This window comes from Stigmatopora argus, chromosome 18, assembly GCF_051989625.1.
Source record: "Stigmatopora argus isolate UIUO_Sarg chromosome 18, RoL_Sarg_1.0, whole genome shotgun sequence".
NCBI classification, from domain to species: Eukaryota; Metazoa; Chordata; class Actinopteri; order Syngnathiformes; family Syngnathidae; genus Stigmatopora; species Stigmatopora argus.
In genome coordinates, this window is record NC_135404.1 from 12816616 (window position 1) to 12830112 (window position 13497).

General features: G+C 61.3%; 5 protein-coding genes across 7 annotated transcripts; 1 reads left to right on the forward strand and 4 right to left on the reverse strand.

Annotated features, from left to right (window-relative positions):
• Positions 1-169: 169 nt before the first annotated feature.
• On the reverse strand, positions 170-2408 carry LOC144092553 (uncharacterized). The gene is made up of 4 exons (XM_077625442.1): positions 1749-2408; positions 1358-1469; positions 1132-1278; positions 170-1048 (listed from the first exon to the last, which is right to left on the reverse strand). Exons 1-4 carry the CDS (start codon positions 1920-1922, stop codon positions 369-371), a joined length of 1113 nt encoding a protein of 370 aa, XP_077481568.1. The 5' UTR covers positions 1923-2408; the 3' UTR covers positions 170-368.
• ankrd22 (ankyrin repeat domain 22) lies at positions 1706-3914 on the forward strand. Its single transcript, XM_077625443.1, has 6 exons — positions 1706-2388; positions 2790-2981; positions 3072-3179; positions 3251-3328; positions 3424-3522; positions 3599-3914. The coding sequence occupies exons 1-6, from the start codon at positions 2368-2370 to the stop codon at positions 3674-3676; spliced, it is 576 nt and encodes a 191-aa protein (XP_077481569.1). The 5' UTR covers positions 1706-2367; the 3' UTR covers positions 3677-3914.
• On the reverse strand, positions 3777-6737 carry lipf (lipase, gastric). 2 transcript variants are annotated; one of them, XR_013306072.1, is made up of 12 exons: positions 6557-6737; positions 6311-6433; positions 6109-6223; positions 5811-6009; positions 5599-5708; positions 5402-5538; positions 5103-5249; positions 4946-5017; positions 4806-4874; positions 4626-4736; positions 4384-4563; positions 3777-4282 (listed from the first exon to the last, which is right to left on the reverse strand). XR_013306072.1 is itself a non-coding variant. In XM_077625441.1 (11 exons), exons 2-11 carry the CDS (start codon positions 6428-6430, stop codon positions 4441-4443), a joined length of 1203 nt encoding a protein of 400 aa, XP_077481567.1. In that variant the 5' UTR covers positions 6431-6433; positions 6557-6737; the 3' UTR covers positions 3777-4440. The 2 variants fall into 2 exon arrangements, 1 of the variants encoding a protein (XP_077481567.1); XM_077625441.1 differs by having other exon boundaries at positions 3777-4563.
• A 224-nt stretch (positions 6738-6961) lies between these two features.
• atad1b (ATPase family AAA domain containing 1b) lies at positions 6962-9780 on the reverse strand. 2 transcript variants are annotated; one of them, XM_077626506.1, is made up of 9 exons: positions 8828-9778; positions 8642-8740; positions 8421-8541; positions 8069-8269; positions 7835-7941; positions 7680-7769; positions 7546-7596; positions 7336-7466; positions 6962-7181 (listed from the first exon to the last, which is right to left on the reverse strand). In XM_077626506.1, exons 1-9 carry the CDS (start codon positions 8999-9001, stop codon positions 7061-7063), a joined length of 1095 nt encoding a protein of 364 aa, XP_077482632.1. In that variant the 5' UTR covers positions 9002-9778; the 3' UTR covers positions 6962-7060. The 2 variants fall into 2 exon arrangements, with proteins under 2 accessions (XP_077482632.1, XP_077482631.1); XM_077626505.1 differs by having other exon boundaries at positions 7336-7596; positions 8828-9780.
• A 273-nt stretch (positions 9781-10053) lies between these two features.
• Positions 10054-13377, reverse strand: rnls (renalase, FAD-dependent amine oxidase). Its single transcript, XM_077626434.1, has 7 exons — positions 13034-13377; positions 12187-12292; positions 11967-12109; positions 11729-11887; positions 11156-11362; positions 10921-11099; positions 10054-10833 (listed from the first exon to the last, which is right to left on the reverse strand). The coding sequence occupies exons 1-7, from the start codon at positions 13173-13175 to the stop codon at positions 10681-10683; spliced, it is 1089 nt and encodes a 362-aa protein (XP_077482560.1). The 5' UTR covers positions 13176-13377; the 3' UTR covers positions 10054-10680.
• Between the last annotated feature and the right edge of the window lie 120 nt (positions 13378-13497).

The following is a 13497-nucleotide window of genomic DNA, read 5'->3' on the forward strand; positions in this document are numbered from 1 at the left end:
TCGCACTGCGATGCACTGCACTTCTGGGTGAGGGTTCAGCGGGTCACGCTTGGGTGCAAAATGAAGCCCTTTCCAATCAAATGGTACAACACCAATTAAAAATATCGCACAGCATTTATCCAGTGATTAGCGCCGTTGCAAAGTACACCCTCATCAATGATAGAGGCCCTTCAAGTCTGCTCCTGAGACAGTGAAGCAAGCGTTCGTTTTATTTTTCATCCGGTACCTTTTAAAAAGTGTGTGCATGAAAGAAGCAAACCTACAACAATTGGTAGGAATCCAACGGTTAACAATCGCGAGGTTCCGATCCCACGGTCAAGTATTGCCCTTTGTCATTTCGGGCAGGGCAGGGCAGGGCCGGGCCGGACTCAGGCGTAGCCGCACTTGTGCGACTTGAGGTTGCGCGCGTCGGCGTAGCGCTTGCCGCACTTGTCGCAGATGAAGCGCTTGCCGCCGGCGTGCAGGTGGCTCTTGTGCGTGCGCAGGTGGCTGCCCTGGCTGAAGGTCTTGCCGCAGACGTCGCAGGCGTAGGGCCGCTCGCCCGTGTGAACGCGGCCGTGCAGCTTCAGGCTGTTGGCATTGTTGAAGCGCTTGGGGCAGGACGCGCAGGCAAAGTCGCGCCGGGACGAGTGCGTGCGCCCGTGCGCCGTCAGGCTGCCGCGCTGGCTGAAAGTCTTGCCGCACTGCCGGCAGGCGTACGGTCGCTCGCCCGTGTGCACGCGGCCGTGGATCTTCAGGTTGGCCGCCTGGCCGAAGGTCTTCCCGCAGACCTCGCAGGCGAAGGGACGCGCGCCGCCGTGAACGCGCGGGTGCTTCTTCAGGTTGACGCCGCGCCCGAAGCGTTTGGGGCACCGTTCGCGCTGGCCCGTGTGGATCAGCCCGTGCGTCCGCAGCGTCAGCGCGCGGGTGAAGCCTTTCCCGCAGTCGCCGCAGCGGAAGGGCTTGTCGCCCGCGTGGCCTCGGGCGTGGCGCCGCAGGTTGTGTCGAAGGGTGAAGCGCCGGCCGCACAGCTCGCAGGCGAAGGGTTTCTCCGACGGCTCTCCCGAGCCTGGCGAGAAGCCCAAACAAACCAAAACGTCATTTTTCGGAGGGGCGGCGAGGGGTGTTAATAGCCGCTCACGCGCTTCTCACTCTCGGCGGTAGCCGGTGTCGAGGGCGTCTCCTCTTGGTTCCGCGACGGCGTCTCCTCCCGGTTCCGCGACGGCACAAACGACCTCATCGAGGCGAACGATCGGCCGTCCCGACCGACGGCGGGGACGCCGTACGAGTGTTCCGCCTCTGCGGACCCGGCGCGGACGGCACGTCAGCTCGGCGGGACGTAATGCGGCGGCAGTGTTGGGGCGGTTTCGCCACGTACCCACGTCGAGGACGCCGTCGCCCGGCTTCTCGGGCCGGACCCGGTCCACGATGACGATGATCTTCTCCAAGGCCTCGTTGGCCAGCCTCTCCAAAACGGCGGCAAAGGACACCTGGGACAGACAGCGTCTTGCCACTCACTCGTTGCGTCTTTCAAACGTCAGCTTTGCACTTCAATTGCTCAAGAAACGGCCAAAAGGACCAAAGCGGTCCTCGAGGGCCGCTGTGGGTGGGAGGGAGCAAATGGCCGAGGTTGACAGCGATGTAAGAGTGCCCTAAAAGTTGAAGACCACTTCCTCCGCGGGTCATCGCTACGTGGCTAGCTAGCGCTAACGGAGGGACACGTCTCGGCGCCGGAGACCAGCCCTTGAGTCAATGGGCGACCAACTCACCGGCTCGTCGCGGCTCTCCCCCGGCTCGTCGGCCGGCCGCGGAGGGAGGAGGAGGTCGTCGTCGTCGTCGTCGTCGTCGTCGCCGCCACTCGGCTGCTTGGTCAGCTCGGCCACGGCGGCGCGCACGAGAGCCTCCATGACGGCGGACAGCTGCGCGTGCACGTCCGCGTTCATGGCGACGCCGCCACAGTAGTAGAACTTGATAGTTCTTACTTCCACTCGGTCAAAAGTTAGTTTAGTTTTCGGGAGTCAGAGTGGAAAGTTGTGACGACACAAGCGCGAAAGGCAGCTCGCTCCAGACCCGGAAGTTGTTTTGTTTTGTTTCCGTGTCGTATTCGAGGAAGCCGAGCTAGCAATTGAGTTGTGTGTGCGTGTGTTCGTGTGTCTTCGTGTGCTCGTGTGTGTCTTCGTGTGTGTGTGTGTGTGTGTGTGTGTGTGTGTGTGTGTGTGTCTTCGTGTGTGTATATGTGTGTGTTCGTCGAAATAAGCTCATCGAACAATTGTAGGCGTTCGTGTGCTCTTTTGCGAGGGGCCCATGGATATGGGAAGGCTTTTATTTTGAAAGCGCAGGAAGTGTCAGTGCCGGCTCGTGCTTAACCGCCTACGTCCGTCAGACATCATGGGCAAGGTGTATTCCCAGGTAAGAAAGGTTTCTCGGGCTCGTTTGGCGCTCGGGAACAACTTGGGGCGCCCTTTGTCCTCCCTCTTGTGCGTCTTCACACACAGCACACACACACACGCGACAACTTCCATCCAGATAATGAGGAAACAAGCGACGAGAATGGCAGTAGCATCGCCGGATGTGTTCGCCAAAAGCCAAAAAGGCCAATTTATATGAGGATGAACGCCGATATACACACCGTAGTAGTAGTAGTATATATCTCAATCTCTTGTATGCGTGCTTGCTGTCAACGAGCGAGCGCGGGTGTGCGTGCGTGCGTGCGTGTGCGTGCGTGTGTCGAACTGGTCCATCAAGTTAATTTGGGACGAAAGTGACCCAACTGGTTTTGTGGCTCTCCGGCGCCTGGCTGTTTGGCGCAGCCGGCCTGTCGCTTGGCGCACGGCGGCGACGTTCAGGGCCTCTCTTCACTGGCGGCCCGCGATCCCCGCTGCGTGGACGCGCGGGACGAGGTCACCGGGGACACGCCCCTCATCGCCGCCTGTCGCCGGGGCCACCTGCACGCGGCAGCCTTCCTGATGGAGCGCGGGGCCGATGTGCGCGCGCGCAACAAGGTCAGACCAGGCGACCAGGCGGCCGAACCCTCCCTCCCTAGGGCGGCCTTCGCCCTCGCCGGCTCACTCACTGGGCTCGCTGGTTTTCAGAAGCGGCGCACCTGCCTGCACTACGTGGCCAAGCAGAACTTTTCTCTCCTGGACCACCTGATCGTCCTGATCCTGATGCCCATCCTCCTCCTGGGATACTTCCTCCTGGCACGTGCGGCGGCCGCGGCGCTCGTGGGCCGAGGCCGCGGCGTGACCGGGATGCCTGTGCGTGCGTGCAGTTGCAGAAGCGGCGGCGTAACCGGGCCCTGATGGAGCTGGTGCTGGACAGCGAAGTGGACGTGGACGCGGCCGATGACGTACGCTCGCCGCGCCGAACGTCCGTCCGCCCGTCGGCCGCGACGAGCCTGCACCCGCCCGGCGGGCCGCTCACCGTCTCCTTTGGTGTGAGCAGAAAGGCAACACGGCTCTTCACTACGCATGTCTGAGGAAACGTGACCATTTGGTTCCCCCGCTGCTCCTCCGAGACGCCGACCCTCACGTCAGGAACCACGTGAGTACGCCGGGAGACGCCGGTTCCGGGAGGCGGTGGCCCTAAAACCCCCCCGCCGGTCTTTTCTCGCTCTCAGGACGGCGAGTCGCCGCTGGAGGTCGCCGTGAGGCTAAAGTTCACCAAAGTGGTGCGGCTGCTGAGGAAGACCCAGTGAGCGTCCGTTTGGACAGCTGATTGGCCCGGCCGTGGCTGCCGAACGTTTTCTGGGAAAGTTGCGCTGGCCGTAGCATCGTCAAAAAAAGACTACGCATCCGTTTCCTCTTGAAATGCTTTTAATGGGATGAAATGTGGGTTGGGGAAGGCTGGCGACACTTTGGGGCATCGCGGGTATTAGGGCAAAACAAAAAAAGCAAAGCAATCGGGATGATGACAATAAAGTCCTACAGACAAACTAGTGGTAACATTTGCAGATTCACGTCACGGTTGTAATATATAACGACATGTCCCAATGTCGTGCGCAGATTTCGGGTTAGTTGTGCGTGTACGGTGTAATGTCACGAAACATTAGAACGGGTGGGCAAACTATTCCACCGTGGGCCGCAGTGGGTGCTGCCTTTGGTTCACATCCCTAAAGAGAAAACCTTTCCTTTCCGCAAATTTGCTATGGTACAAGTGGAGTTAGTGGATTGGAGTCGGGTGCTTCTTGTTTCAGCACAACCCCTGTTGGCGTCAAGTGTCTGTGTCTGCGTCTGTGCTGGGTTAGCTTGGAACAAAAACTTCCAGCCACAGCGGTGGCCCATCGCGACCGTTTGGCCCACCGCTGCATTACAATAGGAGGAGAAAGGAGTGCTACTATTTGGATTGGATTCCCGTATCGGTTTAGCCTTCTTGGCCGAGCCCTAGCGGCGCTACGACACTAACCGGACGAGCGGCCGGCGACTTGGCGCTTCCCACCTGGGCCCGCGCCGTCGGCGCCAGTCAGCCGTATTGTCGCAGCAGCTTGAGGATGGCGGGAAACATGAGCTGGGGGGCGTCCAGGCCCCAGATGAAGTCCAGGTGGTCCCAGTGGGGGATGTCTTGGCGGTAGACCACGTTGGGCAACTGTAAAGGGAGAGAAGCACGTCAGTCACGGGCGTCAGCCACGGGCGTCGGGGCCCTCGGACCTGCGTGAGGAGCAGCGCCATGTCTTTGGGATCGGCCAGCGTATCACGGCCCCCCGAGAAGATGGCCGTGGGCACCCGCACGTCTCCCACCCGGTACCGCGGGGGCGTCGTCTGCGGGGGAAGTCGCCGGCGGTTACGTCGGCCGTCTCCTCCGACTCACTCACTCGCTCGCTCGCTCACCTGGTTATAACGCTTCATGTTCCCCGCCGTCCCGAAATCGAATGCCGACAGGCCGTCTCCGGCGACCGCCTGGGAAGGGGCCGGCCCAAAGCGGGCGGTGAGGACCGAGGCGGATGGCCGGAGCCCGAGCGGGCGCTTACCTGCGCCCAGTGAAGCATGTTCTGGACGGACGTCCCGGCGGGACAGTGCGAGGTGTAGACGGCCGTGCGCGACTGAAAGCGGACGTCGGATAAGCGGCGGGCGGGGGAAAAACGGAGGCCCCGCAAAAGGGGGGCCAGGCCAGGCCAGGCCACACACCATGTTGAGGTTTAGTTCGTCGAAGCCACACAGGACAAAGAAAATGTTTCCGCACAGAAGGTCCAGCAGTCGTTTGGCGCACACGTGCTCGGCGAACCACTCGATCATGTGACTCTGAGGCAGGAAGTCCCGCCTCCCAAACAGGTCCTGCAAGACCGGGCGGGAAAGGCGCGGTTATTTACGGGAGCATTTCCGTTCGGGGAGCTTTCCCGTCCGTCAAAGTCCACGCCCTTTCCTATCGGCGGCAAAACGGTTTTTCCCCCTTTGAAGCGGGTCGGCGGCGGCGGCGGGCGACCTACCCAAAGCAGGAACTCGGGCAGGATGGACAGCTTGCTCATGGGGCTGCTGGCGAAGGAAACGGTGGCCACCGGCGCCAAGGCCACAAACAGCTTGATCTTGGCGGCCAATCGGGGGAGCTTGGAGAAGGCCATGAAACCTGGGGAAAGGCCGCTCAGCGCTCGTCCTCGCGTTCGACGGGCGGAGACGGCGCCTTTACCGATGGTGGTCCCCTGCGAGTGTCCGATGTAAAATATGCCGTCTTGTCCCGTGGCTTTCAGGACATAGTCCACCACGGCAGGAAGGTCCAAAAGGGCCATTTCGTCGTGGCTGCGCGCAGTGGCGTACCGCTGGGTCAGTCACGGGTCGGTCGTACGTAGGTCGGTCGCCGGTTCGGTGCTCGGTCGGTCGCTCGGTCGGCCGGGTTTTCACCTGAAGCTCCAGAATTCTTCTTGTTGGGGCGTGAGGGTGCGGTGCTTCCGCGACCAGGTGTTGCCGCGACTGTTGCCCAACCACACGTCGTAGCCGGCGTCGGCCAACGCGAAGCCCAGGCCCGACGCCGGCGGGTTGGTCACCCAGTTGCTGCCGGCCGCCAGTAGGCCGTGCTGCAAGAAGACGGCACCGGCGGGGCCTGCGCCACCGGCCCGGGCCCGTCCGGCGTGACGGGGAGGGAGGGAAAACCCGTCGTCGGGACGGGACGGAAAAGCGCTCGGCGGTCGGCGGTGCTTACCGTGTCCGGAGGGCCTCGCCGCCGCTGGGATCCGGTTCAGCGTCAGGATGTAGCCGTCCTCCGTGGCCACCTGGTGCTCCTCGGCCGGGTAGCCCCAACGTCGGATGAGCTCGCTCTACGGGCGCAAGGCCGCGTCGTTTTAGCTTTCTGGTCTGGTCTTTCCCTCCTTAGCCACCAAGGCGGCTGCGGTTCAGATGCTCACAATGTTCATGTGGACTTCCGGGTCCAAAGTGGCGTCGTCCCCAAATGAGCGAGGTCCCTCGCGGGGCCGGTCCAGGGCCGCCGTTCCGCACCACAGCGCGACCAAAACTGTCCACTGCATCGCCTGTACGCGCACGCGCACGCACACACACACACACACACACACACACATAGAAAACGCGTCATTCGCCAGCGCTTTGTTCCCCGTGGGGAGTCAGCTCGGTCGACTTTCAAACAAATCACTCACCGGAAAAGCTGAGCTCGTTGGGTCCTTCGGTGGCGTGACGTCACTGTAGTGGCTGCTCGGCGACGGGCGTTTACACGAATGGCCTTTTCGCCAGTGTGCGCTCGCTCGCTCGTGTTTTCTCGTCACCCACTTCGGTCGGCTCTAATCTCGACCTCGACGTTCTGCTTCCTCTGAAAGAGCGCCCTCTTCGGCTCGTGGCGGCCCCGACCTACCACCGCCTCGCCCCGCCCCCACTTCACAATTCGACCAACCGGTGGGGGTATTGGCGGTCGTCAATACGTGATAACGTGTTGGCTCGGCAGGCAAAGTCCGTTCGACTGCTCATTTCCCCCTTCTCTTCAAAAAGTCAAAGCTCAGCAAATAGTCATCACGCGGACGACGCATGACAAAAAAAGGAAGCCAAAGTTGCTCTTTCACATGTTTACTTTATTAACAGCAAAGGGCAAAAATAGCTGCTGTCCTTGCGGGAAAAGCCCAAGAGAGTAACCGGGGGTGGGGGGGTCCTCAGTCCAGAGCGGCGTGCGATAGAACGCCGTGCCCCCCCGCCGCCTTGGACTTCTTCATCTTGGCCGCAGCCCGCCGAAGGTCGGAAGCGCCGATGGGACGGATGGAATCCTGGCCCGCCCTGAGGGGCAAAGGAGGCCAGCGCGTTTAACGCCGCCAGACGGAAGGACGGCCGGTACTTAGCGTGCGAGCGCTCGTTTAGACGAAAAGTATCTCTTTTTTTGGTTTGTTTGTTTCAACAAGCGGGAGGCCAAAAGGGGCTACGGGGCACTGACCCGCCGCCTTCGCTGCGAACAAAGTCCCGGACGCTGGAGAGGGCGCCGTCGCGGCACATCTCCCGAAGGTCGCTCCCCGAAAAGCCTTCCGTTTCCCGGGCCAGCTCCGAAAGCTCCACCGACCGCTCCACCTGCGGGAAGCCAAAAGGAGTGGAAGGGAAGGGAAAGGAAGGAAAGGAGGAGGAGGAGGAGGCCGCTACGCTGGCTCACATTCTCGTTTTCCAGGATGAGTTTCAGAATTTGCTGACGCTGGTGCAAACTCTGCCAAAGACAAAAGGCTTAGGAAAGGAAAGAGCGAGTGACCGAGTGACCGAGCGACGAGCGACGAGCGACCAAGCGCCCACCGGCTGCTTAATGTGGAACCTGGCGGGCATCCTCCTCAAGATGGCCGAGTCCAGGTCTTGCGGTCGGTTGGTGGCGCCCATGACGATGACCTGGCCGTAGCGAACGGCAGTTACGCAAGGGGCTGACCACTACGTACCAAACCATGCCGCCTCACCTGACAGCGGTGGTCCGTGTCCAGGCCGTCCCACAGGCTCATGAACTGCGCCTTCATCATGGCCGTGGCCTCGTGGTCCGAGCTGGAGCGATTCCTCAAGAAGGAGTCTGGGGGCGGGGCGCAGGGCGGGGCGCAGGGCGGGGCGCAGGGCGGGGCGCAGGGCGGGGCGCAGGGCGGAGCACAGAGCGGAGCATCAGCACCGCCCGGGGGTTCGGCCGAGCGTCATTCCCTCACCGATCTCGTCGATGAAGACCACGGCGGGCTGCAGCTTGACGGCCAGAGAAAAGACGGCGGCGGCCAGCTTCTGCGACTCGCCGTACCACTTGTCCGTCAAGGTGCTTGGTTGCAGGTTGATGAAGCGGAAGCCCGCCTCCTTGGCCGTGGCTTTGGCGATCAGCGTTTTCCCGCAGCCCGGCGGCCCGTACAGCAGCACCCCTGACGAGGGAGGGAGGCGGCCCGGCGTCAGGCCGTCCCGTGAGGGGCCCGACGTCGGGCCGTCCCGTGAGGGGCCCGACGTCGGGCCGTCCCGTGAGGGGCCCGACGTCAAACCGTCCCGTGAGCGGCCCGGCATCTGCGCCCCGCCTACCTTTGGGGGGCTGCAGCAGTTTGGACGATTGGAAGAGGTGGCGCTTTTGGACCGGCATGATGACCGTCTCCTGGAGCTCCGCGATGACGTCGTCCAGCCCGCCGATGTCGCGCCACGACATCTGAACGGAAAAAGGGCCCGGTGAGCAAAGCGTGCGGTGGCGCTCGGCGAGAAGACGGCGCCTCCTCCTCCTCCCCGCCGCCGACGTCCCGTCCGCCCACCTGCATGGCCAGAGGGTCCACCAGGTGCGCGGCGATGCTCATCTCGTACTCGGACAGCTTAACGTCTTTGACGCCGATCCGCCGCATGAGCTTCTCAGCCTGCGGCAAAGCGAGAGGGTCAGAGCGTGACGGCAGAGCGCGGCGGCGGGCAGGCGCGCTCTAGGGGCAAAGGCGCAATCCGCCGACCTGTTTCTGCGCCTCCACCTTCTGCTTGCGCGTGGGGTCCACGGCATCCACCATCCACTTGACGGTGAAGTAGGTGACGGCTCCGAAGACGGTGAGGCGGAACAGGAGCCCCAGCACCTCGTTCCTGCCCAAGGAGCGCGCCGCGTGCTCCGTCGGAAGCTCCCTCAGAACCATCCCGAGGCGGGCGGTGCGGCGCAGATGGGGTAACGGGACCCTGCGAGTCCGTCCGTCAAGTCGCCGCCTTGGGGAAATTTCTTCCGAGACGTCCTACCAAGAGCTTGCGAGTTTTGCTTTTAAATCGAGTCTAATTGGACCTCTGGATTGGCTCAAAACACTTTGTTTGCCAGTCACATTTTTTAAATCTCGCGCGTTTCTCGATCTGTCGAATACACGAGTCAGAGGGCGTGGATTCGACAGCGCCCTCGTTCGCTCGGACTGTCTTTCCTTGGGCAATGTTTCGATCTCGAGTACGTTCTTCCCGCGGCTGTGGGAGGAAACTGAAACAATCTGGTAGTACTCGCCTTGGCCTGTCAAATTCGCCTCACGTCAGAAGGTGACTTTCAGTAAACGAGGATTCCGCTATCGTTTGGTTGATGACGTCACAAATGAGCGTCCGTTTACGTGTCTATCGATCTTCGCAGTCATTTGACACCCCCCCACCTAACCCCCTCGTTTGCTCCCCCAAAACGAAAGCACGGGTCCGCTCGGATCGCGAGCGTTAGCACTAGCATTAGCCTTGGCTTGACCTTCCGCTCTCCCCAAAGGGGAAAAAGGGAGGCCAAACCCCGTTGGTTCGCGCGGCGACAAACCGAAACGAGGCCCGGCGCAACGGTCGTTTGAGCTCACGCGTTCCACGGTGCAGATGTGCCCCTGGATATTTATCTCGACTGCACTGCGGCGGAAGAAGTCGGCAGCCGCTTTTTCTTCTTGGCGCACAATTGCCAAGATACGACCTCGGGCGCCCTCTGCGGGCCAGGGGGTGTAGCGCGCAATGGCGTCATGCCAGTTGGACAGAGGGAATGGAGTGACGCCGTCGAGCGGCTCGCTCGCTCGTTAGCAGCGGTAACGATATCCCAAGTCCTCGTTTCTTCTCTTAGGAGAAGATGACCAAAGGCAAGCTGATCTAGCCAGCTAGCTTTATCGAATGAAAACAAAAGTTCAACCTGGCCACCACAATAAGACGCCATCCTAACCGAACGGGATCCCCGAAGAGAAGAACGTTTAAATCGGGGAGAAAGACCTTTATTTTCTCGACAGAGGGGGCAAAAGAATCAACATTTTTTTAAAAGCCATGCTAGGTGTGGACATGGCTGTCATGTCCTCGCGAATGTCTATTGCGTCCCAATACCGCGGTGCTTTTCGGCCGCTGTAAATCAAACCACTGGGCGGGCAAATATGCGCGCGTGTCCGTGTCTACGCCGCTTGAGAAACCAACTGTAGAAAGAGAATATTGCGTGCTATTTGTTAACGGACAATTTCTTAGGGCTGTACCAGCAGGGCGGGGCTCACTTTAGACAAAAATAGAGGATCTGTCCTTGACTGCTTATGTCATTATTAGGATGGGTGTCCAATCGGTGTTGGCAACAGACTGGATGCGTTGGTCGCTCCCAGTCCTATTGGATTGGACGTCCAAATCTGTCAGTGGCGGCCAATCGGTGCCTTCCAATCATTTGAAAAAGTCGTATTTTGAGAGGGTCTCAATATCAGGAGTGGCTTGGTTGGGCCCATCTCCCCGTAATGGTGTTGGCTGCGTCGGCTAGGCTGGCCTTAGCCTAAGGCATTGGAATTGACTTTGGCTTTCCAAACACAGCCGGAGAAGGATGTTCGGCCGAGACAAAGTCGTCTGCGTCCCGTCAGGCGAGGTCCCCGAGGGCGGCCAGCGCGCTGAGCGCCGACTCCACGCAGCCGTCAAAGTTGGAGTGCGTGAAGGCGTCCCCCGCCAGCACCAACGGAGGGCGCTGAGACAGCGTCATGTGACCCGGGTGCCCGGCCACCGGGCTCGCCACCTAAAGACAAGGCGCACCATGGGCGTTCGGCGGGCTGGCGTCCTCAAAATGGTCTGGAGCGAGCGAGCGAGCGAGCGAGCGAGGCACCTGCGAGTAGCGCCACTTGTGACACTTGACGGCGACGGGCTGAGGCAGCTCGGGCAGGAGGCGGTGCAGTTCTCGCAGGACGACGGGCCGCACCAGCTCGGCGTCGCTCTCCAGGTGGCGCAGGCCGAAAGGGGCACCGGTGTGGACCACCAAGGTCGGCCCGAGGCCCGCCTCCACCTCTGCAGCCAAAACCCAAGTCACGGCGGGGCGGGGCTCCTCGCCGGCGGCGACTCACCGGTGCTGCGTTTGCGAGGCTCCACTGCGGCGTAGCAAATGACTTTGGGCTCGCCGTCGCCATCGTCCTTGTCCTCGTTGTAGTTGTTGAAGTAGCGCACGGCCCACGGAAGGCCCAGGTCCGTCCCGGGCGCAAAGAAGAGCGCCAGCGCGAAACGAGACGAGTACGACACGCCTCCCAACAACTCCCTCTGCTGGTCGGACAGAACTGACAAAACGCACGTCACCGTCACCAGGCTGCCCGCGAGAGGGGAGCATATTCCTCGTTGCCGTTGGCATCGCACAATTTTGCACAATTTCAGGAGGGACCCTTGGAGGAAAATAAATCACCGAGAGTACTTTGGGAGAGTAACCATTGATCTCTATCTCCATAGCACTTTTGGTGCCGATGCCGATCCTCGGCTCTTTGCTATTGGCCGATACGGTCCAGGCGTGGGCTTCCCCCCCCCCCAACGGTACATCTAGGTTTGCTTTTTTTCCTTCCGATGAATGACTTACTGCACGCTCAAAAGCAAATTGGCGCATGCGCAAGCGGGTCCCGGTCGGGGCGGCAAGGGAGAAAGGGGACTCTCACCGTCCTTCAGGTCGCCTTGGAGCTGCAGAATTTGGGGTACGGGGATGGTCAGGAGGAGCGCGTCGAAGCTTTGGCCGCCGCCTTCCTTCCTGCGCACTTGCCAGGACGGACCGTCGCGGTAAACGCCGCTGACGTGATGCTCCAGGAAGACGCGGGCACCTGAGGAGAGGGAAAGGTCGGGTGGCAAAGGCCGGGCGGACGGGAAAGGGGCGGGAGCGGGGCCCAACGGCCGGCTCACCTGACTGGCCCAGGAAGTGCTTGACCACGCCACCCATGCCCATCGGCGCCACGTAGTTCTCGCTGCCCTCTTTGGGCCGCAAACCTTCCACCGCGCAGTCCAAGGGCCGCAGGACCCCCGCCGCCAGTAACTCCGAGTAGAAACTGCGGACAGACGTCCACTCCGAACCAACGGTGACGCCAACGGTTCGATCGGCGACAAACCTGGCCCCGGTCCACACCTGCGGTGCGCGCGAGCGTACTCGCGGGTGGCCGTCACGTACTGAGCGCCCAAGTCGGCCGAGTGGGACGAAGGGTCGGGGGGACGGAACGTGGACATCCTTCCGCCTGTCGAGCGCACGGTCAAAAAGCTGCGCCGCACCCGCGCCTGGCTCGGCCGGTGGCCGGCCACTCTCGTCACCGTCGCAACTTTTTGAACTCCCTGGCCATGGTCAAAAGAAGAATCCAGACTTTGAAGGAAGGAGCACGTTGGTTCTTAAAACTCTTGGGCTCATTGTTGTGACTGCAGACTTTTCCTCGAATGGCCCGATTGGGAACGAGACCCCGGATGATCGGAGAGTCGGCCTAAATCCCCGCAAGTGCTCCAAAACAGGCGGCCCGGCGGCTTGAGTGGTTAGCACGTCGGCCTGGCGGCTCCGGGTTCAAATTCAGGCCGGTCCGCCGGTGTGGAGCTTGCGTGTTCTCCCCGGGCCCGCGTGGGTTTTCTCCGGGTACTCCGTTTCCCTCCCACATTCCAAAAACATGCATGTTATGCTGATTGGACACTCTAAATTGCCCCTAGGTATGGGTTCGAGCGCGAATGGCTGTCCGCCCGCTTGCGCCCTGTGATCGGCTGGCCACCGATTCAGGGTGTCCCCCGCCTCTGGCCCGAAGTCAGCTGGGATAAGTCCAGCACCCCGCGACTCTAGTGAGGATAAAGCGGTCGAGAAAAAGAATGAATGGATGCTCCAAAGCAAAAGGCAACAAACAGAAGGTTGCGTGGGGAATGGTAAAAGTTCAAGTCGGGTGACAAGAGTGGCAGGCAGTGGCGAGCGACTGTGTGGCGGCAGCAGCGTCGACGCGACTGACCGGCTCCGCGAGCTTTGTCCCACACGACGAGGTCAACTTTGTCCCCGAAGGTCCTCCTGAGCAGGCAGGCGCACAAACTGCCAGTCAGGCCGGCTCCCACCACCAGGACCCGACACGCGTCCGGCGCTCGCGACGTCGCCATTGTCTTCTCGGGGAAGCAGACGAGGAACCACTGCGGGGAAGGCGAGCGAGCGGGCGGGCGAAGACGCGAGCTAGCCTCCTGTTATTGCTAGCGCTGTCAAGAAAGTAGCGTCAAGAAAGTGACGCTAGCTAGCGCTATGCTATTGCTAGCGCTGTCAAGCGAGAGGCGGGCGCGAGAGGGAGGGAGGGAAAGTTTTTAAGAGGGAGGGAGGGAGAGAAAGTTTTTAAGAGGGAGGGAGGGAGAGTTTTTAAGAGGGAGGGAGGGAGGGAGGGTTCTCCGGAGCTCGAGGCTACGGCCGCGCCTCGTCCTTCTCAAAAGGTTG